At 35.7% G+C, this 26,483-nt stretch overlaps 1 protein-coding gene across 8 annotated transcripts in view; it reads left to right on the top strand.

Annotated features, from left to right (window-relative positions):
* fybb (FYN binding protein b) overlaps nt 1–26,483 on the top strand; it is a 31,911-nt gene that overhangs the window by 1,353 nt on the left and 4,075 nt on the right. For 2 of the 8 annotated variants that reach the window (XM_046867869.1, XM_046867866.1), the window contains exons 2-15: nt 7,125–8,055; nt 13,371–13,473; nt 14,238–14,290; nt 19,423–19,445; nt 19,524–19,567; nt 19,839–19,965; nt 20,063–20,222; nt 21,041–21,161; nt 21,258–21,277; nt 21,644–21,716; nt 22,465–22,560; nt 24,209–24,249; nt 25,541–25,586; nt 25,696–25,804. In XM_046867869.1, the coding sequence (XP_046723825.1) occupies nt 7,182–8,055; nt 13,371–13,473; nt 14,238–14,290; nt 19,423–19,445; nt 19,524–19,567; nt 19,839–19,965; nt 20,063–20,222; nt 21,041–21,161; nt 21,258–21,277; nt 21,644–21,716; nt 22,465–22,560; nt 24,209–24,249; nt 25,541–25,586; nt 25,696–25,804 (1,890 nt within the window). In that variant the 5' untranslated portion in view covers nt 7,125–7,181. Of the gene's footprint in view, nt 1–6,007; nt 6,096–7,124; nt 8,056–13,370; nt 13,474–14,237; nt 14,291–19,422; nt 19,446–19,523; nt 19,568–19,838; nt 19,966–20,062; nt 20,223–21,040; nt 21,162–21,257; nt 21,278–21,643; nt 21,717–22,464; nt 22,576–24,208; nt 24,250–25,540; nt 25,587–25,695; nt 25,805–26,483 lie in introns of those variants that run through there. The other 6 variants (XM_046867868.1, XR_006927990.1, XR_006927989.1 and 3 more) reach the window with 6 other exon arrangements.

Below are 26,483 nucleotides of genomic sequence, written 5' to 3'. Positions count from 1 at the left end.
ATATCATAAGCATACAATATACTGTGGATTGTATAGATTGTATTTTTGTTTATAGGTCTGTGGCACTTATTTTTTTAAAAGAATATTTGGCAAGCAGTATAAAGCATCAAGTAAACCTAAAACCAGAAAAAGAAGATATTACAGAAGCACAAGACTGCTGTCCTGTATAAGTCTATTTTATGTGCCTATTAAAAATATAACAGAAGCTGTTATAGTAACTGAAATGTGAGAATCCACTTTGTTGGTGCATGTGGCTAAACACTGCCAGTAGAGTAGCAGGCAGAACAAGGAACATGGTGCACAGGACAAGGACGGGTATGTACATGAACAAACGCTCTGTCTGAGAGGGAGCGCCTTCATTTTACTATTCTGTAACTCAAAAACTATGTTTCATCCAAGCTACAGGAAGTAGAAAGCCCGTTCTCAGAATAGCAACAGTGATAGTGTAATTGATTTTGTCGAAAGCTTCTTCTTATGGCTAAGACAAAACTTCTGCTTTTCTAATCTGCAAAACAGCCCAGTCTTTTCTGAGCTTATCTTCTCTTCCTGGTGTTGGGACTGTTCCCAGGCCTACACTGCTTATTAACCAGGGTGTGTCAGTACACCTGTCCAGCTGTCATTCCAGACCAGATAACTGGCTCTCAATGCCAACAAGGGAACAAAGTGAGGCTTTCTGATGTGCTGTCAGGACACAATGGTGGGGTGCATTACCACTGACACCAACAGGTGTACTCCAATAAACTCCAAAATATTATTTGCATGTTACATGAATGAGGGCCTGACAAACTGGTTTTAGCAAGCTCTTAGAGATCTGTTACAGGTATCATTCTCACCCAGCTACTTTGCCATGCTTTGTTATTACCTAAATATGTTATGTTCTCTGTTCTGGCAATATTGGCAACTTAGAACAGTGAATTTTTCAGCCAGCATTACAGTTTTTCTCATTTGCTTTTGGAGCATTTCTCGAATCATTTGTAAAATTTGCAATCTAGTAAGCGGATTTCTCAAAACAATTAGTACAAACAGCACCACACAATGGATTTCTTGCTAAAACCTGTACCTTTCTCAAAATAATTATTTCATTTCTCAAAAGTAAGTATTTGTGTCAATGAATATAAAATTCCCATTAGAAAGTCATTTTTTCTTTGTTCACAAACAAGATTGTCAAATTGTTTAGTCATGTTTTAGTGTTTGCTGATATAAACTACCGGTTGGATTACAATGATTGAAAAAACACGACAGAATTTCTTTTGAATGGCATCTATGAATTTCATCAGCACAAATTCCTTTATTTGATGACATATTTGACTCATATTGATTTCAAGAGACCGGACAGGATTTACACTTTTGAAAATTGTAATTCTGTGTTTTGCTCGGCCTGTGTTGATTATTGGTTGATCTGATGCCGTACAATCGCCATCAGAGGTGGGAAGTACTTAAGTAGATTTTTCAGGTATGGGTACTTTACTGCAGTATAAACATTTTACTATCATTAATTACATTTGTGCACAAATACCTGTACTTTCTTCTTCTTACATTTTCAAAACAGGCTCGTTACTTTATTTTTAATCTAATTAATTTGGTGAAATGTCAATATTTTTCTTCTCATTGCATGCAATCAACCTATTTCCTGTAATTGCTCGACTTTTCAATCTACCACTGGTGTATCATTTCCTGGCTCTCACACACCACAGACGTCGGCTAATTTTCAAAGAGAACAATGAGCAGGAGAGATGGCAACAATAAGTATGGGGTTAATGTGGATGAGACAGAGGGAGTCAGCGATGAAATCATGACTGAGAACAGAGACCTCCTGGATCATCATCATCTTTTTATTAAAAAAATAAAATAAATATAAAAGCCGAAATTAAAAGCTTCAACGCAACACACGTTTATTCACAATGTCCTTTCTTTCCTGAGATAGGAAATAAATAAATTAAATCCACCGAAAAATATTACTTTTAATCAGTAAACATTTGTTTTACTGATGCGCCAAGTCTCAAATCAGCACCAAAACTGCCATGATGCACACAATTAACCCTCTGGGGTCGACAAACACTCCGGCACTTTTGACGCCGAAACAAACTTAAATTACTTTTTTTGGGGGGATATTTTGGTCGTACTGATAAGAGCAATACATTACTCGAATCTGGATTTACTTTTATTTGTATAGACTCATAACAACAAAACTTTTGTGAACTTGAATCTCAGTGAATACTTGGCTCACAGACACTAAATATATGAATAGATAGCTAAAAATATCTACCAATTCACATCGAAAACAAATATTCTCTGATTATGGAATCCGTATGAAAGTTAGAAGAGGTACAGTTTCTCCGGTATCACCTCATTAACCGTCCGTGTGGAAACATAGCAAAGGTTCCGTTTGGTGTCCTGATGATTTACGTAATTTAAAACATGATAATTACTTTAAAACATATTTTGTCTTCCTGCTCTATGTTTATTTTGGTTTCACTAATAATACAATAAATATTTTCCATAAAGCATCTATATTTGTCCATGCTGATGTTGATTAAAAAAACCTGAAACTTATTAATTCAAGGTACATTTAGAACAGATTAAAATGTGTGAGTAAGTTGTGATTAATCGTGAGTTAACTAATGAAAATCATGCAATTAATCACGATTAAATATTTTAATCGATTGACAGCCCTAATATTACAGTTTTTCTTAGTTGCTTTGGAGAGTTTCTCAGATCTAAAATAAAATTCTCAAAACCCCTTGTTCAACCTCCACATCAGTAATCGCTTGTGCACATCATAAAAACATTTCTTGTTGCTTTGATCAAATTGTGAATTTTGTACATTTATTTTCAGTTTTTCTCAGCTGCTTTTGAGCATTTCTAGAATCATCCTTAAGATTTGCAAACCAGTAAGTGCATTCTCAAAACAATTTGTACACTTTTACACTTTTTAGGCAGAACTGCACATACCGCACTATACAGTGCAATCTGTCTATACCCCCTGACGTCCCAGTCTGTCGGGCCACAGATTTTCATCCACATCACAACAGATATCATGTCTTGCAATACATCTTCTGGAATGTCTTATCCAGCCTCTGCAGGCTTTCACTGTGATGTCCTCTAATGCTGCATCAACGGGAGCCAGCAGGGTCATCTGAGTATGTGGCTGGCAATCATAGAACTTCCACCTCCATGCTGAATAGAACTCTTCAGTTGGGTTGAGGAATGGGGAATAGGGTGGGAGAAATTGCATCAGCATCCTGTTATGGGTCAGAAACCATTGCCTGATGGTGTTTGAGTGATGGAAACTTACATTATTCCAAAGTATCACTTTGGTAAATCATCTCGAAATGGACCCCTCTCATCATCAGGGATGAGAGCCCTATAGAGGGTCTCTAAGAAGGTGAGGAGATGATGTGTGTTGTATGGGCCTTTTAAGGGGAATACGTATAAGATAGCACAAACTGCTCTAACATAGCAGCACACATAGTGATATTTACTCCCTGCTGGCCTGGCAAATCAACAGTAGCTCGTGAGCCGATGACATTTTTACCACGTCTTCTGCATTTGTTCAGACTGAAGCCAGCCTCATCCACATATATGAACTTGTAAGGTGGTTCATTGACTCCAATTCCATCATACGCTACAACCCAGAAGACAACCAATTAGTTATATATTTTCATTTCATTTTACAAGATACAGTTATATCAAATGTACACATATTGCATGTTTTTTCCTACAGCTATAGCAAATGTACATAGGTCACACATGCTGTAGTATACTGTATATAAGTCACTATAAGAAGTTTACGTAAATTAGTTACTCTATGCTCATAGATGGTTTACATGTACATACCGGGACCGTAGCTCCTTCACTCTGTCACCATTTCTTTCAAATGATATGCAGTACAGCTGTTTCTTGCTTATGTGGTGTCTCTTATATAGTATATATACTATATATCTAATAGTGCAAATAGTCCAACCTTATTGAGGTGTGAAAAGTGGTCCTCTCCCACCCCTATGAGGTAATTCTGCAGTCCTGTGTGAAACAAAATGCACTAATGCAATACATTTATACTTAGATGTGTTACAGAGTGTATATACACACTGGTGGATTACAGTACATACCTGTTCTCTCTGCAAAATGTTTGAATTATTAACGACCCAGTTGATCTCCCAATATTTGGCTGTAACCTCTGACCCGCCTCAGCCAATGACCTTTGGCCATGATTGACAACATGGTCCACAATAGTGGCTCTAATTTTAACTGAAATGTGTTTGGCCTTTTCTTCAACTTCCTCTTTTTTGCCTCCATACCCTTCCAGCATGCATTCTTATTCTTAATCTTAGCTCTCGACTAGTTGTTCACCTATTTTCTACAATTGTAAATCTGTTTTGCTCATTTATTTTTTAAACAAGATTTCAACCTTGACATATTTTAGAGAACTAGTTGATTATTGATTGATCTGAAGGTGTACATGCCCCTTCAATATTCATCTGCACAATTCATCAATTCAAGACACATTTACAAAAAAAGTTGTGATTAATGGTTTAACCATTTTGCATTTAATGACTTATGCAATGAACTGATGCCTATTTGTTTTGGGGGTTAAGACTAATCAGGTGAAACCAGTATATTATATTTTGATCAACATGAACATAAACAACTGATAATGTAGGAAACAGCAGACTCTTGTACCCAATCGATGTACCAAAGCATTCGCAATTTGATCAAAGCAACAAGAAATGTTTTTATGATGAGCACACATGACTAAATGATGTAGCGGTTGAACAAGTAGTTTTGAAAAATCTATTTCTGATCAGAGAAACGCTCCAAAGCAACTGAGAAAAACTGTAAGGGAAGAATGTGTGTAATTTTGCCACCTCTGCAAGCCATCATTAGTGAATTTCATGATTCATCTGCACAATTCAAGACACTTTTCCAAAAAAATGTTTAATAGAAATTTTAAATTGCCAAATGATGGCAACCATTTGTTAAACCAATGACTTATGCAATGAACTGATGAAGAGATGTTCTGGGGGTTACGACTATTTAGGTAAAACTAGTATAATATATTAACATGACATAAACAACTAATAATGTAGGAAATAGCAGACAATTGTACATAATCAAATTAATAAATGTACCAAAGCTTTTGCAATTTTTTTCAAATCAATAAGAAATTGCTTTTATGATGTGCACAAGTGACTACACAATGTGGGGGTTGAACAATAAGTTTTAAGATCTGATAATCACTCCAAAGCAACTGAGAAAAACTGTAATACAGTAGCTGTTTGACATGCACTGCACTTAAGTTCACATCACAGTTGCTCGTTGTACGTGTTAAGAGAGCTGTGTCACATGATTCAGCACCAGTGTGTAAAGCCTGACTGAGTTTCACTTGCAAAAGCCATGCTCCCAACAATAGATCATTATTCACCAGTGTTTCTCAATGACCAATTACTGATTACTACCATTCCCCATTTTTGTGTTCCAGTTATAACTTTCTAGGTAAATAGTCAACAAATAAAACAACATTAGTATAAATGACACTGAACTATCATTGATGAATTGCAGCCCTTTGCAGAATCTCACTCTTCTCTATAGTCCCAGTGATTCAGTCTGACTTCTCCTTTTTTGTTGTTGGTGTGTAAATGTTGACTTTACATTGGAAATCATGTTTAACTCCGCTAATACTACTACTACTACTACTACTACTACTAATAATAATAATAATAATAATAATAATAATAATAATAATAATAACATTAATAACTTTTTTACTTTGGTAACAATCACAACAATCTAAAAATGGTTAGTTCCATTATGTCATAATTTGGCAAATGTCTTTCTTCCTGTTGCAACAAAAGCAACAAAACAAAAGACACAGAACAGAGTGTTATTTATTTTATGGGCAGGTCTTCTGCAAAAAACAGAGTAGGTTTCATTTCAGGTAACAAGTTGCTATTGGCTGAGCACTGCAGAGCTTCCTGCTATTATAGTATAATGTGCTTAATTCACTCAGTTCCTGTGTGGTCGTAGTTGGACCTGTAGTTGGGTGAGGCGAGTACAGAGCCATTCATACCAGAGCACATCATATTACAGAAGAGCAGGTAAAAGAATATACATTGTTTTATTAGCACATGAATGCATTTGTAGTTGTGTGATAAAGCTTGCTTTTTTGTTTTATTAATTTATGGGGTGAGATCTATAGACAAGCAGTTAGCAGTGGCTGGTCAAGAAACATTTGCTATTAAAAAGTGTAATTAATAATATGTTGTAGCATAATCCATAGGAACATATGATGAGAACAGAGATGAGTAAAGAAAATGTTAGTGTAACTGAGTGTAATTACTGCTGTAATTGTGTAAAAGTATATATATATATATATATATATATATATATATATATATATATATATATATATATATATATATATATATATATATATATATATATATATATATATATATATATATATATATATATATATATATATATATATATATATATATATATATATATATATATATATATATATATATATATATATATATATATATATATATATATATATATATATATATATATATATATATATATATATATATATATATATATATATATATATATATATATATATATATATATATATATATATATATATATATATATATATATATATATATATATATATATATATATATATATATATATATATATATATATATATATATATATATATATATATATATATATATATATATATATATATATATATATATATATATATATATATATGTGTGTGTGTGTGTGTGTGTGTGTGTGTGTACTTAAGCATTAATAGAAAAGTACTGATGAATGAGAACAGCATGTTTTTCTGAAATGTTGTGATATTATGATTGTAATGGTAAAAATCTAATATAGTAAATATAATCTAAGATGTTTACTCCCTAGATTTGTCCTGGAGACATGACAATAGTGAAAGTCCATTATTTAGAATATTGTCTTCCATGTTTTCATTGAACTATAATTTTATTGCATTAATAATAAAAAAGTAAAAAAGTTAATTTCTGATAAATACACAAATGCATGTCCAATTTCTATTCCTAATAATTTAAGTTTGTGGTCTCCATTTGCAGGACAACAAATCAGATGTAAAAGCCATTCGGGCTCGTTTTCAGACTGGAGGTGTGTCTATGGAAGGAAGTGCTCCAGCGCGTCCAAAAACTGCTGTTCACCCAACCCTATCAGGTCCCATGGTGCCATCCAAAAAACCTGCGCTTGAGGTCAGCCTCTCAGGTGGTGCTCCTGCCTCTGCTTCTAACATCACTATCCCTAAAAATAGCTACATGAAGAACATAGTGTCCAACAGCAGCGCTCCAGAGTTGTGGGAGTCTCCAAAGCCTAAAGCTCTAGTCAGCAGGTTTGAGAATGCAAATGCAAATGAGGATAGCAAACCCCCTTTTGCTAAACCCTTGAAACCAAAACCACCAGATTCGAACCAGAACGGCGAACCAAAGCCGAAGATACCATTTCAGAAGCCGTTGATAACAGAGGCCAAGAACACATTCCCAAAGCCACCATTGATGACAAACAAACCTTTCAAGATCCCCAAAACTGAGAACAATGAAAGCACTTTGAATGCCAGCCCTGCCCTTTCAAAAATGCCTGCAGCTCCCAAACCGAAGAGTAATTTCAACGCACTTCGGCAGCAGCCAGAAGAGAACAAGGAGGAGGAACATTCGCAAAAAACATTCTCACACTCAAATTCAAGCTTTCGTACTGCCCAAAATCTCTTCAATAAAGCAGAAGATGCAACAAAAGATGAACCCAAAGCACAAAGCTCGAAAGAACCACAGGTGGCAGGTCCGGGGATACTACGAAAGAAACCTAGCTACAAGGCCAAACCCTCTGGTCTAGACACTCATTCAGTGAAAGATGGTCCTTCAGCCCCCAAAAAGAACCCATTACCTAACAGTCTTGCTCTCGGCAGTGCGCCAAGCAAACCTAACAGACCACCCAAAGTCAACCTTGAGAAATTTAAGAAGGGTGTAGAACCTCCAGCTGAGGGTGAGTGTTAAATTGAGCATTTCCTGTCACTTGTCAGTGTTACATTTTCATTAATGTTACATAAATTACTGACTTTAATGTCTTTGTTCTTACACAAATGAGAAAGACACAGTAGTAAGACATATCCACAATCAATTCCCTTTTCCAGCAGTCTCAGATAAGTTACCACTGTCCCTTTATTCAAACTCAAATTGTATGACAAAACAGTCAGGCCGGAGGGTAGAAAACATTTAGATGTCAACTTCCTTTTAGCCCTTCAAGACCGGTAGTGTGCATCACATGGCAAGTGTGACATCCTCTAATGTTCACAACTTTTTATTAAGTGATGACCCAGAATGTTCTGTGGTCAAAGATGGTTCTATTTTCAGACTCTTATCTCCATGAGCTCGACTCAAGCTATCAAGTACACATTTACAAGTTGACCTGCACTTACAATTACATCAAACAGAAATTATTACTCATTAGTTTAGATGATGCAAAAACCAGGTGTACTGGCAGCTATACAAGATTTAATACAATGTTTTTAAAATAGTCTGATTTTTATTAATAATAATAATAATAATAATCTGTATTTTTTTGCATACACCTTCAACTTCCTTTTTGTTATTTTCTTGTCAGCTGTTAGTTAAAGACAAAAACAGGGAAGCATGAAACAGGAACAATGTTGAGAGAAAGCTTTCATTTTTAGACCTTGTTGTATATGTTCAGTCCTGCTGCAGTGTAAGTAGCGCTGTAACTGAGCTATGTGGTTGCCAGTGTTAGCAGATTTCAGCCGTACTGTAGGAAAATAATCGCACACCAAAACTCTATTTCTATTAGGTAGTTCTAACAAAATAACCAACATAAGTTCAGGAAAAAAATTTTAACAATGAGATTTTTACATTTTACTAACACCTGGGCATTTTATAAATTAAAGATATTAGCCACATATATATATATATATATATATATATATATATATATATATATATATATATATATATATATATATATATATATATCAATGATCGAGATAAACGAAAATCAATACACGTATATATATATATATATATATATATATATATATATATATATATATATATATATATATATTGATTTTCGTTTATCTCGATCATCGGTTATCTCAATGCTTTTTGGCAACCCCCTAGGACATCGACATAACCGGGTTCCACTGTATATATATATTTTAAACAGACTGAAATCCATATTATAATCCTCTAACTACATTGTTGGTCATTTATTTTTTATTTGCTTTATTGAAAAGTAATGCCGCTGCCGCACATATTCACTAAGTTGTCCTTTTGTCCATTTTTCCCATAAACTTATCTGACTCATCTAAAATTAATCTTTTTTATTTATTGAGTCATTTTTATACTTTATCATGCTTTGAGTAATTATAATGTGACTAAACTTGCACAATGCAGTAGCTTAAAACTGACAACTTAGTGGTCAGTTCTTATTCAAGGGAGTCATTGTGTGATATACATACTAGGGCTGTCAAAATTAATGTGTTAATAATGTGTTAAGGCAACATTTTAATGACACAAATTTTATTCTCGTGCAATTAATGCAGCATGCGTTTGTGTTTGACCATTTTTATTACAAATATAAATAAATATTTTTATAAATAAAAGAGGCAAAATAAAAACTTGCGAAACAACACACACATATATGTAAATATATAATATATATAAATTTTACAATTGTTTACATCCGGCAAATAAAACTATCCTTGTGAAAACACAGCAAAGGTTTCGTTTGGTATCATGAAGATTAACGTTATTTAAAACACCATAATTAAAACATTTACAAGAATATTTTGTCTTCATGCTCTAAGCTGAGTCTGGTTTCACTAATTAAAAATACAATTGCATAAAGTGTCAATATTTTCCATGCCCATGTTGATTCGAGTATTAAATACTTGAAAAGTATTACGGTAATTTAAGGTACATTTAGAACAGATAAAAATGTGTGATTAAGTTGCAATTTATCACGAGTTAACTCATGACAATCGCGATTAATCATGCAATTAATTGTGATTAAATATTTTAATTGATTGACAGCCCTAATATATATACATTTTAGTGTATCTTTTCAAGGGACAATACTATAGAAATAAAACTTGGATATATTTTAGAGTAGTCAATGTGCAGCTCAGTATAGCAGCATAGAGTTACACTCCTCTGAAAATAACTCAACATACAGCCATTATTTTCGAAATAGCTGGCAACAAAAGTGAGTACACCCTAAGCAATAACAGCTGTAAGTCATGTAACCATGTAAAGCCACATGTCCTATTCATCATGTTCATGTTTTTGCCAGATGGACAGGACCATACAAATTTGTGTATCTTGGATTAGAGCAGTTAAAATTTGATGCTTTGCAAAAGACGTCATACTTTCATAGACGTTGAGTCCTCATGCTGTGTGTCAATTGCAGAAACTGGCTTAAAAAATAATGCTGCAAGCATTGTTTTAGAGGTTGCAGAAGCGGAAGAGTCCGCTTGTCAGTGATCAGACCATACGCCACAGCAACTGCAACAACTTGGTTTGCATAGCCGTCTTCCCAGGAGGAAGCCTTTTCTGAAACTGGCTCACATGAAAGCTGAAGACAACCTGTCCAAGAGCATGAATTTTCCCTTGAGAACATATAATAAAATGGAACACCGATAGAATACACAGATTAGGCATAAAATTATGACCAGCGTTGTGCTTGTTACTAAGAAATAGTAACTAGTTACAGTTACTCGTTACTTCATTCAAAACATAACTCAATTACTTTGTTGATTACTTACACCAAAAAGTAATGCGTTACTGTTAAAAGTAACTTTTTAGTTACTTTTTTAAAGAACGTTCTTTAATGTTCCCATTAATGCCCTTTTATGCGTTATGTTCTATACAAACACAAAACTGACTTAAACACAAAGTAATTTTTAAACACCATTTTATTTAAGTCAGACCAGCACATGCTGAATATATCACAAGCATTTCTGAAATAAATAACAAAACAAGCTGAATAATATGTTCACAATCAAAAACTAAAATGGCTTCTGCATCATAAAAGCTGTTGTGTTGAGCTCTTAAAAATGTTCCTTTCACAGCTTAAGTATGAACACTATCAACAATGTACAACATAACACTGGTTTAGGTTCTAGCTTCTAGCTTCGTCGAGGCATCGAGTTTCTGGAGGAGCTTCGACAGATTGGAGTTGCTGTTTATCACAGTAGATACGAGCTTCGAAACCAGAAAGACACAGCTTACATTTGACTAAAAAGTTTTTGTCTTTATGCACAACTAAAGTGAAATAATGAGCATATTTCCACTTTGAGAAACTTTGCTCTTGCCTCAACTCGCCATTACTGCCGCACAGACCTGAATAAACGGAGACACGCCCACAACGCATCTTCTTCGTGTTTACAGTGGTTCATACACCAATCCTACAATGCAATGCTGCTGTAAACAGGTTAGACTGTAGTCTACACTTCAGCCGAAATTTATTCATTTAAAAAAGTAACGGTAACACACCATACGGTAACGGAGTTACTTTATATAAAAAAGTAATGCGTTACAGTATTAGTTACTGTCAAAAGTAACTGCTTTACAGTAACGTGTTACTGCCCATCACTGATTATGACATTATAACATTATGACTGGTGAACTGATTAACACTGATTATCTGTTCATCATGGCAGCTGTTAGAGGGTGGGATATATTAGGCAGTAAGTAAACATTTTATCCTCAAAAATGGGCAAGTGTAAGTACTGGGTCAGAGCATCTCCAAAACTGCAGCTATTGTTGGATGTTCCCAGTCTGCAGAGTTCAACAAGAAAGGAACAGTGGTGAATCGGTGACAGGGCCAAGGCACATTAATGCACGTGGAGAGCGAAGGCTGACCAATGTGGCTCAATCGAACAGATGAGCTACTGTAACTCAAATTGCTGAAAAAGTAAATGCTGTTAATGCTCGACGGGTCAGGACTGTTTTGGTAGCAAAAGGGGGACCAACACATTATTAGTCAGGTAATATCCTACCTGACTAATAATGCCTACCACAACATAATGTTATGCCTGATCTGTTCCGTTCTATGACCCCTTGCGAGTAACAAAAAATCGTGAGGTTTTGACTCTCCTTTTGATGGTTCCTTTTTCAGGGGGAAATGTACATGTACTGTACTGTAAACTCAACAGAAGTTGTGAATTACTTGTCATAAATGTTTTATTTACTACTTTAAATGAAAAATATAATAATAAAATAGTTTTTTTAAACATTTAGATGTAATTTAAAGTACAAACTCTGTTTTGAAATGTTACTCCGGACTTTCGAGCCACTCACGGCTTCGTGTATATATATACAGACCAAAGGTTTGGACACACCTTCTCATTCAAAGAGTTTTCTTTATTTTCATGACTATGAAAATTGTAGAGTCACACTGAAGGCATCAAAACTATGAATTAACACATGTGGAATTATATACATAACAAAAAAGTGTGAAACAACTGAAAAATTTCATATTCTAGGTTCTTCAAAGTAGCCACCTTTTGCTTTGATTACTGCTTTGCACACTCTTGGCATTCTCTTGATGAGCTTCAAGAGGTAATCACCTGAAATGGTCTTCCAAAAGTCTTGAAGGAGTTCCCTGAGAGATGCTTGGCACTTAAAATCTTAAAGATTTTAATTATCAGGACATACTTTCACAACTTTGACATGTTTAAATGTGAAATTTGTAATTTGACAGTCTCGATTGTCTCAACCCCTATATAAGTGGTAGTACAGCAAAATGTTAGGTCATGAGTTTAAATCCCAGCACCACTAAGCTGCAAGTGCTGTGCGTGCTGTGCCCTTGACCCTCAACTGCTCTGGATAAGAGTGAATGCCATATGCTGTAAATGCAAATGCATCATTAATGTTGAAGCCTGAAAAATTATAGTAGTAGATTCAGAACAAAACATCACAAATTTTATGCAGCAAATATCTTATTTATAAAGCAGCCACAAATGTGGAACATCAGGGAATGGATAATGAATGTAATGAGCTCATTATGTGGTGATTAATGGGGATATGTTATACAGCAGATTTCAGTGTGCAAATCGGATTCCAGTGTTTAAATCTGAATTTAGTGTGTAAATACTGATGTGCATGCGTGTGTTTCAAATAGTCCTGAGTCCTGATATGAGATGCGCCTAAAAGTCTAAGCAGGATTTAATATTGCTTGCAGATTGTATGTCTATTAATTAAAACTTATGGAATATGTTTTTAATAGAGAGGGGTGAATTGAAATATGGCTAGTCTCAAGAGAAATTTTCATTTTTTTTTTAGTCCCTGAAATAAAGAAGGGAGGCCCTTTGCCTCCTCCTCCTCCAGCGGCACATCCCAGTACCAATTTAGCTCCGTCTTTGCCTCCACGACCTCCAGGGCCCAGGTCTGTACCATTCCAGTGTTTAATACTGTATTTAGTGTTATTCAGCAAAAAGAATATAGAATGAACATATAATATATACAAACACACTGCAAGTCAGTAGGTTCTGATTCACATGGTGGGTTTTTTTTTCCACCGAAATTTTTCCACTATATAAAGAACAAAACTTGAACACACATAAGTGTGTGCTGGTATAGAAAATGAATCAACAGAAGAGTGGTATGATAATCAAACAAAGTATTTCCTCTTGTCCTGTAGTGTTTTATTCCTCTACCGACACAACCATGTGCCACTGGTTTACAGTTTCAACATATGATCCGTTTGATCCATTTATAGTTATGTCTAATGTTGTGGAACTTCCATAAGACAAGTTCCTGTTATCATTTGCATTACAGCAGGGATAACATTTATTTCCTCACCAAATTCTCTTTTTTTCTGTTTAGATTTCATAAAGCAAGAAATGCTGACTGTCATGTTAAACCACAAAGTATTAACTTCTCCATTCTAAATATCTTTTACTGTTAAAAAAAAAAAAAAACACTTCACAAGCAATGATCGCACACATTTTCTTTTATGTGGATCATCTGCCTTGCATGTCCCTTCAGATTAACTGTTATTATAAAACATACAAGAATTAGAGTGTTAATAAACGTGTTAGAAAAAGTGTGAACCATCACCTTCTAACCAATCAGAATCCAAAATTGAGCAACATTGGGATGTAAAGGCTAATAGCATTAATGTTATGCTTCTATATGTTTCTGACACAGAGTACAGGACGATGAGGACTATGATGATGTTGGTGATTTGAATGACTCGTTTGGTGAGCTAACAGACCTTTGATATGTATTGGGTTTTTTTCACTTTTGAAAAAAATAAACTCTTGATGCCACACACACTGGAATGTATACTATAACACAAAGTCATGCACAGTAATGCTGCTAATTCCACTTACCATTAAGCCAGACTACACAGAGATATTAATTCGTGGAAATTATTGCATGTTAGCGTGAATAATTTTGCACATGCCAGGAGTGCCTTTCTTTTTATTTATTTTTTCTAACTTATGTAACCGATAGAGAAATAAGGGCTACTAATACTGTAGTTTCTCTCCGAACCATAGGGGGCACTGTGGGACTAAGTTGATTGGAGCCTAAGCATTTTTTTTCTAATTGTAATTCTTCTCCTCGTGAATACCAGCAAAAATATAACTTCTGAAATTTGCAGAGAATTGAGGCGAATTGAGAGAATTGCAGAGAATTGAGGCGACACTGACAAAGTAGAAATAATTGGAACTCTGATTAGTTTTTGTGAGTACTAGAAAGTCTGGATAAACAAATATTGTGAGCTTAGCCTAGCGAGACTGGTAGATAATGATTTTAAATACACATGTCCATGGAACTCTGGGCCAACATTCCACATGCACCTAAGAAACAAACTGAACATTTAAGCGGGAATTTACTTCATTTTTTATTATTTTAAAGCGCTATCTTGTTTATTGTGCCATCTATTTTGCACTGTTGTTAAGAAGGCAATAAAATTATCAGTAGATGGTAGAGTCTTTTCTTTACTGCAATTGGATCAGTGCCATAGGTGCTATATAAAAACTTGGCGAGCCAGCCAGGGAAAGGTTTCCTTAGTAGTAGAGCTCTTTGTTGAGTGAAAGTTGACCAGTTGACACTTTTGTTGCATTTTGTTACCATGTCTTTGAATCCTTTAATTTGTGAAAAGGGTAAAATAAAACATGGATGCAATCGGATCAGAAAATGTTAAAGTGCCCAATTCAGTCTTAGTGAATGGCTTGACTGGTGATAAGTTAGACAATGAAGTTCTTGAGTACTTAGCAAAGTTTGGTTCTATTCAGAGAGTAATTAACATTACTAATGCTAAAACTCAGTATAAAGACACATCCATTGTGGAGTTTACCTCAAGTGAACCAGTTAAGTTTCTTTGCAGTAATTTACCCTGCAAAAGGATTAGCAGTAATCCAAATGTTATTCACCACATTCAGCTACTATCTGAGCTGTATGATGATGACAAAGGTTCTAACTTAACTCATTCTTATTTAGCTGAATTGCAGGGTATTGATAAACTAAGTGGCACTGACTTTGAGAGAGTTTAGAAAGATGAGTTAGCTAGAATATAAGGGTCTAGTAAAAGCCACTGCACAACCGAACCAGATGTGACAGTAGCTAGCAAAAAGCTTACTAGCAACATAGCCCAAGCTGAACCGATACCTACCAAAAGTAGAAATAGGTTCTCAGCCCAGTCCCATGAGCCTGATGCACTACCATTCATTGTAGACACAGGGAAATCACCCTTGCATAGAAAACAAGCTTCCTGTTTTACCTTTGAACAGCTCACCACTCCTAAAGTCTGGAAGGTAGTTGTTGAGTATGTCATTAAGTCACAGTGACTTGTCTCCCCTTTACGATGGCTATGGCAAGCTTAGGCCTTTTTCTGGGAAAATTCCATGCCCACACAGACACATTGTCAGACACATTGTAAAGAAAATAGTTGAACGTTTCCTTCAATCTGCTAATTTTGTAAAGCATATTGGGCCAAAAGCAACTCCCAGAGATTATCTTAGTTTGCTTGCCATAGCATATGGCATTGTTGATGATGGAGATGAGCTCTTTGCAAAATTCCTGAATACCAATCAAAATACAGGTAAAAAAAAATCCTTCTATCTATTTGCAATAGTAATAATAACTACTAGAGTAGTTATTGATGCCAGTGATTTAGAACGCCAGCTGCTTAAGCAATTTTAAAATAAAACCAAAGCCCAGGCATGTTCTCTAACATGGAGGATTATGTCACCAATGATATAAACATGGCAATTGTTGCAGATGCATCATCCTCTGCCAGTACACAAAAGCTGGAAAAACTACTTACCCAGCTGCAAGCTCAAGTAGCTTCTCTGAAAGCATCCCTGAATGGTAACTCTAACCAGACCCCTGCTAATAAAACAATACCTGAAGCTAATGTTTCTACAAAAATAAACACCCTATGCTCAGGTGACTCAAAGCTCACAAAGATGCCCTAATCCGGGTTACTGTCTGGGCTAAGTGTGGTGAGGATGATAATTTTGCTTAATCTTGCTGTAAACTCCAATTTGGTTCAAATTAAGCACAATGAGTTTAAACAAAAACAAAAGACCTGGGAAAAACTAAACAAACATGATTTAAAGTAAAGTCAGTTCCTGAGAAGGAAGGACTTTCAGGAACTGAGATTAAGAATTAATGTCCCAAGACCAAAACACAGTTTCAAGCCTCTAAAACTTGAAGAGTCTTTTTCAGCTTTTGCAGATGGTTTTCGGTAATGGACCTTAAGTTCGACTATTACCAAATTGAAATGGAGGAGCATGATAAGCCTAAGACCACGTTTGTGTGTCCCTTTGGGTTCTACAAATGTAATCGTATGCCCCAGGGCATCACTAACGTGCCCAGTACCTTCCAACGTTTAATGGAAAGATGTATGGGCAGTCTTAATTTAAAAGAAGTACTAGTGTTCTTGGATGATGTCGTAGTGTTTGCAAGTACATTAGAAGAGCATGAAGCCTGGATTTTACAAGTTCTCCAGCAATTAAGGGAACATGGCTTAAAACTCTCCCCAGTAAAATGTAGTTAATACTCAAAGAGTGGAAACGACTTGAACTGAGAAATGGCCTTCTCTGCAGACCTCGCCAACCATTCACACGTGTCTCCATGATGATATGGGGCATATGGGTTTGGAAAGAACTCTTGACTTCAAGGTTTTATTGGCCTAAGATGGCTATGGATGTGGACAGAAAAATCAAGTCGTGCAGATGTTGTGTTATGTGGAAAACACCACCCGAGGAAGCGGCAGCTTGTTTGCATGGACTATTTGTCATTGGAGCCAGACAATCATAACACCAAAGGCATCTTGGTTATAACTGATCACTCCACCAAATATGCAGTTGCCATGCCAACCAACGATCAGAAGGCCAGAACTGTTGTAAAATGCCTTTGGGAGCAGTATCTGGTGCATTTTGGATTTCCAGAGCGTTTTCTCAGTGATCAGGGAAGGGATTTTGAGTCACCAGTCATTAAGGAGCTTTGACCATTAGCTGGTATTACTTAAGTGCGCACAAGTCCTACCATCCAAATGGAAATCCTGTTGAGCATTTCAGTCGAATTTTCCTTGATATGCTAGGTAACTTTAAGGAAAAAGATGAAAAGTCATTGGCATGACTATGTAAAGCCACTAACCCATGCATATAATTGCACATAGAGTGAGGTCACAGGGTTCAGCCCTTGTGAATTGATGTTTGGGCATAAGCCTGGGCTACCAGTGGATATTGCATTCTGCTTGCCTGTTAAGAATAGAGCTCCTACGTCTTAGTCCCAGTATGTAAAAAACTTGGGTGCGGCTAAAGGAAAGTTATATATTGCCATATTGCCAGACGGAATTCACAAAAGGTGGCTGATCGAAACAAACGCTGTTTTGATAAGCCATTAAGGGGGTCAACATTAGTGGAAGGTGATTAAGTATTTGTGAGAAATCTTCGGCTGCAAAGCACAAACTCGCAGATAAGTGGGAGTCCACCATGTACAGAGTTCTGAAATAGAACGTTGCATAGGGATCCTCTACTGCCAGGTGGTGACTTATCCCAAGCAGAGGAAGTTGACTAGGCTGAGCCCAAGGTCTGCCTGCCAAGGACCAGAAATGTCCAACCGCAACATTGTGAGGTAGAGTCAGAGTCGAAGGATGACTTGGCCTTTTATCCCACCCAGCTACCTGAGGAAAGGTTTGTTTATCTGTATAAAATCCCAAAGATACAGAAACTAAGTAAAACCACATAAATGAATGACAATATGACAATTGAATTGCCGATTGTACCACTGACTTCACTAACCCAGAATGAGCTTCATACCGATCACTCTGTGTCAACGGAAGAACCTGTAGACACAACTCCTGGGACAATTGGGGAAGAGGAACCGGGCATTGCGCATGAACAGCATCTGGCTGGGGAGGACTAAAGTTTACTGGATGTGACAAACACAGAAATTCCAACTTTAGTTTTTGAGCCAGTAGATGAGAAATATATATTTGGAAAAAGTACTGATTTTAATGCAGAAACTTGTAAGGACACCGATAGAGTAAAGGAAAGTGAAAGTGCAGATGTAGAAACAAATGCAATTGGGGAAGCAATTGGTTCTATTAGTAGACCAGGGACATCAAGGCAACGACCTGTAATCAAGCACTTTTCAGCTTTGGTGACAATGATTTTTCCCTTATCGAGGTTGTTTAGACTGAACCGCATCAGTGGGCTCATTTTATGTTTTTAAAGAGCTCTTTCTTTTATTGTTTTTTATTAATATTTTGTGAATATTGTTTACGGTGCCATCTATTTTGCACTGTTGTTAATGAGGCAATAGAATTGTCAACTGGAGCTTCTCGTGTGAATTGGCCTAACTTACCTCTCATCAAAACTGTCTTTTCTTTACTGCCGTTGAATCAGTGCCATAGGCGCTACAATTACATTCACACATAAAGATTTACACAATTCTGTTATGTCAGTGGCAACCAATCTTTTCTACAAAAAGTCAGTGTGGGTGCAAGTTTTCATTACAACACAAGCCACACCAGACTCCACCTGTTTAGATCTTATTTTTTAATGGACTATCAGGTTTGTCGCTTGCACCCACACCGGCTTTATGTGGAAAAGATTCGACACTCCTGTGTTGTGTAAAAGTTTAAAGAAACAGATTTTCTTTTTGTAAATTAAGCCTTAAATTACATATGAAATCACCTAAAATATGTACAAAGAATTTTGGATTTGTGAATCAGACACCTTGATAAGTTATGCAATTTGCTTAGTGTTACGAGTATAATTTCTCTTAAAGCACCAATGAATAAAGACCTATTTAGTTAAACTTATAAGCATTGTAAAAGAAGCAGTAATTTAATCTGCACATTGTAACTTTGCAGGAAATGCAGGACGCCGAGACGAGGTAAAAGCACTGACTTCTGTATAACTCATTTGCTGTTTGTTGAAATGTATCTGTGACGGTTGCTCTTCTTCTGCACAGGGAAGTGGAAGTGATGGGGAGACGTATGAGGAACTTGATCAATGGTACGCCTTTTTTTTTCCCTGACCACATGTAGTTCAGGTTCTGTTAGTGCCTTGCAGATGCTGATTAGCTATGCTAGTTTCGCTGCATTAATAGCACCAGTGTGTTTGGTATAATAAGTAGGCTTTTTTTTAACATTAACTTAAAAACCACAACACAGTGCAAAAATCCACATCTGCATGTATACATGCGTGCATGCGTGTGTGTGTGTGTGTGTGTGTGTGTGTGTGTGTGTGTGTGTGTGTGTGTGTGTGCTGGTGTTGGTAATTTCAGGACTGCACCAGAAGTGAAGGAGCAAGAAAAGAAACGGGAAAAGGAAGAGAAAAAGCGAGCAGAGCAAGAAAAGAAAGACCAGAAGGAACGTGAAAAAAAAGAACAAGAGGCCAGAAAGAAATTCAAAGTGCGGCCACATCAGTCATCATATTATAATATTCATCATAAATGTATATGAATGAGCATCATATAAAATGAAATGCAATATTGTGTTTGTTTGTTAGATGTCAGGGCCCCTGCAAGTCATCCATAAAGTCAAAGCAAGGGTAGACTGTAAAGGTGGCAGGAATGACCTCAGCTTTAAACAGGGCGACTCGATTGACATCCTCCGGATTACAGACAACCCAGAGGGCCGATGGCTGGGCAGGAATCAAGAAGGGGCCTGTGTGTATCCGAAATCACTGTTTTGTTCACCATTATGCTAACCATGCATCTGTCTCTGATCATGTGACATCACCATACAAGCTTTCCTAATTAAAGCTGGTTTGATTTTCAAGTTGGCCAGATTAACAGTTTATCATCAGTAACATTCATGATTCTAATTAGTCAAAATGTGTATATTGCTGGATTTAAGGTAAAACAGGTTTTTAATGAGGTACTCTACAGAGGAACAGCTCATTTACGAAGCCTTATCTGACAAACACTTTACAGATTTAAAGGCTGTACTGAAAAAGGAAAGTAGAATTGTCTTGAATATTGTGAGATTTATGTAGTATTAACTATAATACAATTATAAAACCTATTTCAAAACATCTGTTGTCATTTCAAGTAGTTTTCTTATATTGGCTGCTCATTTAAACAACATTTCTACAAGGAGAAACATCTGTCAATGGAATAAAAAAAAAAACTGCATCTGGATTTAATGATCTCATTTTTTTCCCTGTAATCTCTTGTAATAATAATAAGATATTATTACATGCTATTTTTTTTGCAGTGTAATAAACAGTCTTTTTTCGGCTTATTCACTTAAGAAAGAACTATAAAGGCAAGCTGTTATTAATTGATAAGAGGAACCAGCTTTGTTTCCCCTGATATTTCACAATAATTCATGTAACTCTATACAGTAGGATACAGTCATGGATACAGTACATCATGATAGGTCATGTATTGATGTTGAAATGAGTGTTGTATTTGTGTAAAATGGCATAATCCAAACTTTGGGTCACTGCTAAAGATGCTGAAACACAGTTTTTCCATTTCAGTCGGTTATGTGAAGACTGAATCGGTCCAGATCGACTTTGATGTTCTAAAGAATCAAAGTAGGCCTCTGCCTGAAAATGATGGAGATGTGTATGATGATGTGGGGTCTCAGGAGGATAGTAGGTACCGTATCAGCACTCGGTCCAATTCTGCATGTCTAACCTTTACTTTATTCATGCAACATAGTTTTTTAATTGACATAATTCTTTTTCATTTCAGGGGCAACAGTGGTCCAGGAGGTGAGTCTGAACTGGCTGGTTCAGTATCATCCAAATTAAAGTACTACTGCCGACACATGTTTTGTGTCTCCCATTTTCTTCTTTATTTCTGGACTTCAGCTATGAAATTAATGGAACTAATTATAGACATCCGTCTCACCTGAAACCACATTCAGTTTTGCTAATGTGGTTTAGGGCACCGTTTATTCGAATCACCTTAACATACATATATACCATTCAGAGCTCTGCATCTTAATTAAAGTGATTTAAATCTAAATAATTAAAAGGTCAAATTAATGAACTCTATTTCCTTTTAGATTATAATGCCGTTTAAACGTTTTTTAAGTACAGGGTAACGTGTCTAACACTGCCCTCTGCTGTTCTCAGTCATTCTGCCTCCACCACCCGAGGGACCGGATGATGTATATGATGATCTGGATGATTCCAGTCTTAATGTCAGGTGAGTGCATTGAGAATGTGGGAAAACATGTTAATGGCTGTCAAACACCTTTAAAACCTGCAAGTGAGTTTCAGATTGTTATTTAAATGCATTTGAATATTAATTTGATATAAAAATCTGCCCTATTTTTATACTGCCATCAGACAAGAAAGGGAAAACTAGCAGTTTATATCAAATGTAAAACTACTTCCACCTAGGAGTCCTCAGGTGTTCAGGAGTTAATATATCTTTATAAGGAAAACCATTTAAAGGTTACCACCCCTCAAATATTTATCAATTAACTACGCCTCATACATTTAAATGGTTTTTAGGTTCGATTAAATGTTGTTGAATGTCTGCGTGTAATAAGTTCATTCCACATTGAATAAATGGCTTATAGCAAAACAAAAAGTCACCACAACAACAATTATATGTTTATCCTTTATCGATATTACTAATGATGTTTTTGATGATGTTTTCGAGGATTTTTTTTTTTTTATATCTCTCTCTCTTCCATAAAATTCTAGACTGTTCATGTCATTGTAAAGGCAGGGGATCAAATCATTATTTCCCCCACTGTATGCACACATATAAAATAATTTTGTTTTTTAAAAAGATTAATTATTTGAGTCCTTCAATTTTTTAATTTTACAATTACTATGAGCTGTGTGTGTGTGTGTGTGTGTGTGTGTGTGTGTGTGTGTGTGTGTGTGTGTGTGTGTGTGTGTTTATTGTAAATCATAACATAATGCATCATCAATGTCATTAGCAGCCGGGAGCCCGGGTCTCTCACCAAAGCACGCAGCTTCATTCGGATGCTAAAGACCCCCACTGACTGGAGAAAAAACCCTGTCAGCATTAACGTGTAATTTCTCTATTAGTAAGATGGAGTCAGACAATGATTTTTTTTTAAATCATATTTTCTCACTCCTCTCGATTATTTTTTACTACTGAATAAATTACTGTAATGAATTACTGTAATGATCAAGGCCTTGAAGAACCTAATGCTCAAATTCACACCAAATCATAAAACTGACACTCCAGTCTATATACAAATCCCTCCTGAATGACTCTTTCATTCTTTTACTTCCCTTACTTTCCTCACTTCCCACTTTATTACTGATCATAAATTATTGTGACACTTCTTTTCACTGATTTCTTTTTTCTGCCAATGATTTAGAATGTTTGCTGTTGATTAATAAACTTCTACAGAAAAAAAATATGAGTGCACTTTGACCAATTATAGGTATAAACAGATTTTTGTCTAAAAAAGTTTCTCACAAAGACAATAAAACTGCAAAAAAAAAAGGTTGGAAGGAAGCAGTAAAATCACCAAACCAGTGTATTAACTGAGTGTATGCTGGTAATAAAACACTTTATATGAGTAAAGGAATTTTAGTTCCTGTTATACGTTATAGCAAATATAAACATATTAAAGAGCCTCACTTTTTTCTCTTAAAGTTGAATAGACCAAAGAAATGCAGCTTTCCATGTTTTTGAGAAAATGCAAAGCATAATCATATTATCCTTAATGTACAATTACAGTTTTCTGACTGCTACAAAGTACTGACACTGGAGACTCCTTCCATCAATGTTAAATAAACATCTCCTTTATAGAAGCCTCACCACACCATTTAACATGTTTATGTGGAATATTTATGAGGAACGTTTACCATACAGGTCCCTGTGAAAAAGTTTGCCTCTACAGAAAATCAAATCTATTAGAACAGCTTCATTACTATCAGTTCTTTTTTTTTATATTCAATTCTTTCTGGCCAATCAGATGAGAAAATTTAACACTGCTGTGGTGTCATTTGAATCTGATTGGTCAGTAGGTATGCATTATTTTCTCTAAATTCACCTCTCAGACAGTAGATCCAGCTCGAACATTACTGCTGGTTAATGCATTGTTTTAATACATTGCTGTTTCTATAGTTTTAGTAAATGCGAGACGTAGTTAAATAAATATTGATATCTATATATGATAAATAGATAATTTTGAATGTATATTTGTTGATGTGATTGGGTTTTTTGTTAGGAGATTTGAGACTTGTAAGGACAAGTATCATCTATGGAGGCATTCTCACTTTCCAGCTTTTGTGGTTTTTTATAAAAATTTCCCTGGGCATTTTTTTTTCTTCAGTTTTTATGCTTTTCTTTTTTTCTATGAAACAACAAGTTAAGATTTCTTTGACAGAGAAAAAAAGGAGGCTGATGAGAGAATAGATGTAAGGAACCAATTTCTCAAAAAAAAGATTTAATGTTGCGCAATATTAAATCAAACGATAAACTGTTCAAAGAAATGTGACATGATATTCATATAGTACATTGAGTATATAATCAATTAAGATCATACACTAATGTGAATATAATACACTTCAGGTGTTCTAGTTAAGTGTTTTATGCGTTGTAGGTGTTTTTTCTCTCAAATATCAAAGTGCACTCAGACTTTTAAAGCTGTCTTTATACTGTCAACTGGTTTGGTTGTTAAATAAATGTTTGTGTATTTTCAGGGTTCCTCCTCCTCCACAGTTCAGTCCAGAGGATAACCAAGGTAAAGAGCACTACATGGTAACCCAAATATATAGACCTTTGACTGTCACACAGCACATCTACTGTATAATGTTCCATTCAAAACACATTTGCACATATTGGTCACATGGCATCTCCACAACAACTGCATACACCAAACGAAAATGAGTTAATGTATTCATGTTTTTCAACAATAGCTGTCTGTCCTTTATCATCATTGATTGGTCTTTTCATACCTCCTCCACTAAAGAAACTTTTCAAGAGATGTTTGTTTAACACTTGTAAATAATTAGTTGAATCTGTTACAAGTGTGGGAATATTGTTTTCTGAAATGGCAGTATATGCAAATTTGGATAGTAAATTCTTGTGCAGAACGCACAATAAATAAGACTGTTATATCTATAGACATTTTCCCCAGAATGTTCTTGCGACCTGGTAGAACCTTGTCTGTGGTCTGGTACTGGGACATGACCCGGTGGTTGGGGATCTCTGACTGAGCATTGAGTATTTAATAATTAATATTAAATATTAATGTAAATGCAAATGTATTTAATCTTAAAAGCACCACAAAATCTATTGCTCCTCATCAAAGGGATACAAAGGCACCGAGCTGCAGATGATTCTCTTTATAAACATGTATTTTCATATTATGCCCTGATGTTTATGATGCAATGACACTGTCATATTGTGACTAAAGGCCATAATAGTGACAAGAAACTGGGCTTAAAGAATGAACATGGGAACTTCCACACTAATTTCACTCATTAATAATCTGGGATTTAAGGTAATGGTCTAGGAATAGCTAAGCTGTAGGCCTTTCTTACAGTCTCACAATCATTTTTCTTACCCTGCATGTGCTCTAATACAATATCGCTAATCAATAGAGATCATTATTATAATTAAGAGCTCATTAGCGAAAAGCTGTTCCGAGGGTGTGTATAAGATCGTCAACGAAACAAGATTTGAAATGGAGAGAAAATTTTGCGAGACGTAGAATGGATTGCTGAGAAGATGCCATGCTTAAAGGATACTAAAAACATATGTGTATTTAGAGATGAGACAGATGGAGAAATTATAAAAAGACAAAACCAAACAAAAAAACAATTAACTCATGAAGTATGAAGAATTAAAACATACATGTTTTCTGATAGAGAAAACCGATTTAGAAGTTTCATTTCAGTACAAAGAAATTAATGTTTAGATTTAAAACAGAGGTTCTAATGATGTTACTATGAACATGGGAACATTGGAGTCGCAGTTTATTAACAATGTGTTAAAATGGAGCTGAACATGTGTGTATATTCTGTGTTTAGCCGAGGAAATATATGATGATGTGGACACACCGCAGCCTCCCACCAGGTACACTGTCACACCATGACAACCCTCTATTTCCTACAGTAAATGTATACTAGCAGTCTAAACTAGACATTTACTCGCCTTCACACATGCTCCCATATGGATCTTTCAGTATGCCTCCTTCCAAACTGAAGCCGGTGAAACCTGATGCTAAGCCTGAGGACCCGAAGAAGCAGAAGAAATTTGAGAAAGAGGAGAAGGAATTCAGGAAGAAGTTTAAGGTACTCTCTGCAGTGTGTTTGTATAAATCAAATGTACATTTACATGGCATTTAGCAGACGCCCTCATCCAGAGCAACTTATAACTGAGCAGTTCAGGATTAAGGGCTTTGCTCAAGTGCCCAGCAATAGCAGCTTGGTTGTGCTGGGATTTGAACCTTCCGATCCAGAGTTCAGTGACCTCAACCACTGAGCTACAACCTTCCAAATTAGATTATACTACAGAGGCAAAAGTTTGTGGACACCCGATCATAAGATTGTAGGTGCTTTTTGAACATCCCATTCCAAATTTAGTCCCTATTTGCTGTCATAATAACCCCCATTCTCCTGGGGAGATGTTCCACAAAATTGAGTGTGGAGTGTGCTTGCGGAGCTTTGTGCTCATTTAGCCACAAGTTTGTTGTTTGCTTAGTCAGGTAGTGTGAGGAGGCCTGGGGTGCAGTCAGCAGTCAAATTTATTTCAAAGATGTTCAATTGGGCTGAGGTCAAAACTCTATAGCAGGGCTCCCAAGATCCAATTAATGTAACTCATATCTTCATGGGGCTCACTTTGTATACAGTGGCTACCACATCCAAAGACATCCTATACAACTGTGTGTAACAGTTTGCAGAGGAGTCACATTAAAAGGTCTGAATACTGACACATTAATCACTCTGTATTGCGTTTGGTACTAGGCACATA

Source organism: Silurus meridionalis, chromosome 15, assembly GCF_014805685.1.
Source record: "Silurus meridionalis isolate SWU-2019-XX chromosome 15, ASM1480568v1, whole genome shotgun sequence".
Lineage (NCBI taxonomy): Eukaryota > Metazoa > Chordata > Actinopteri > Siluriformes > Siluridae > Silurus > Silurus meridionalis.
This window is presented reverse-complemented; position numbering and strand designations above follow the sequence as displayed.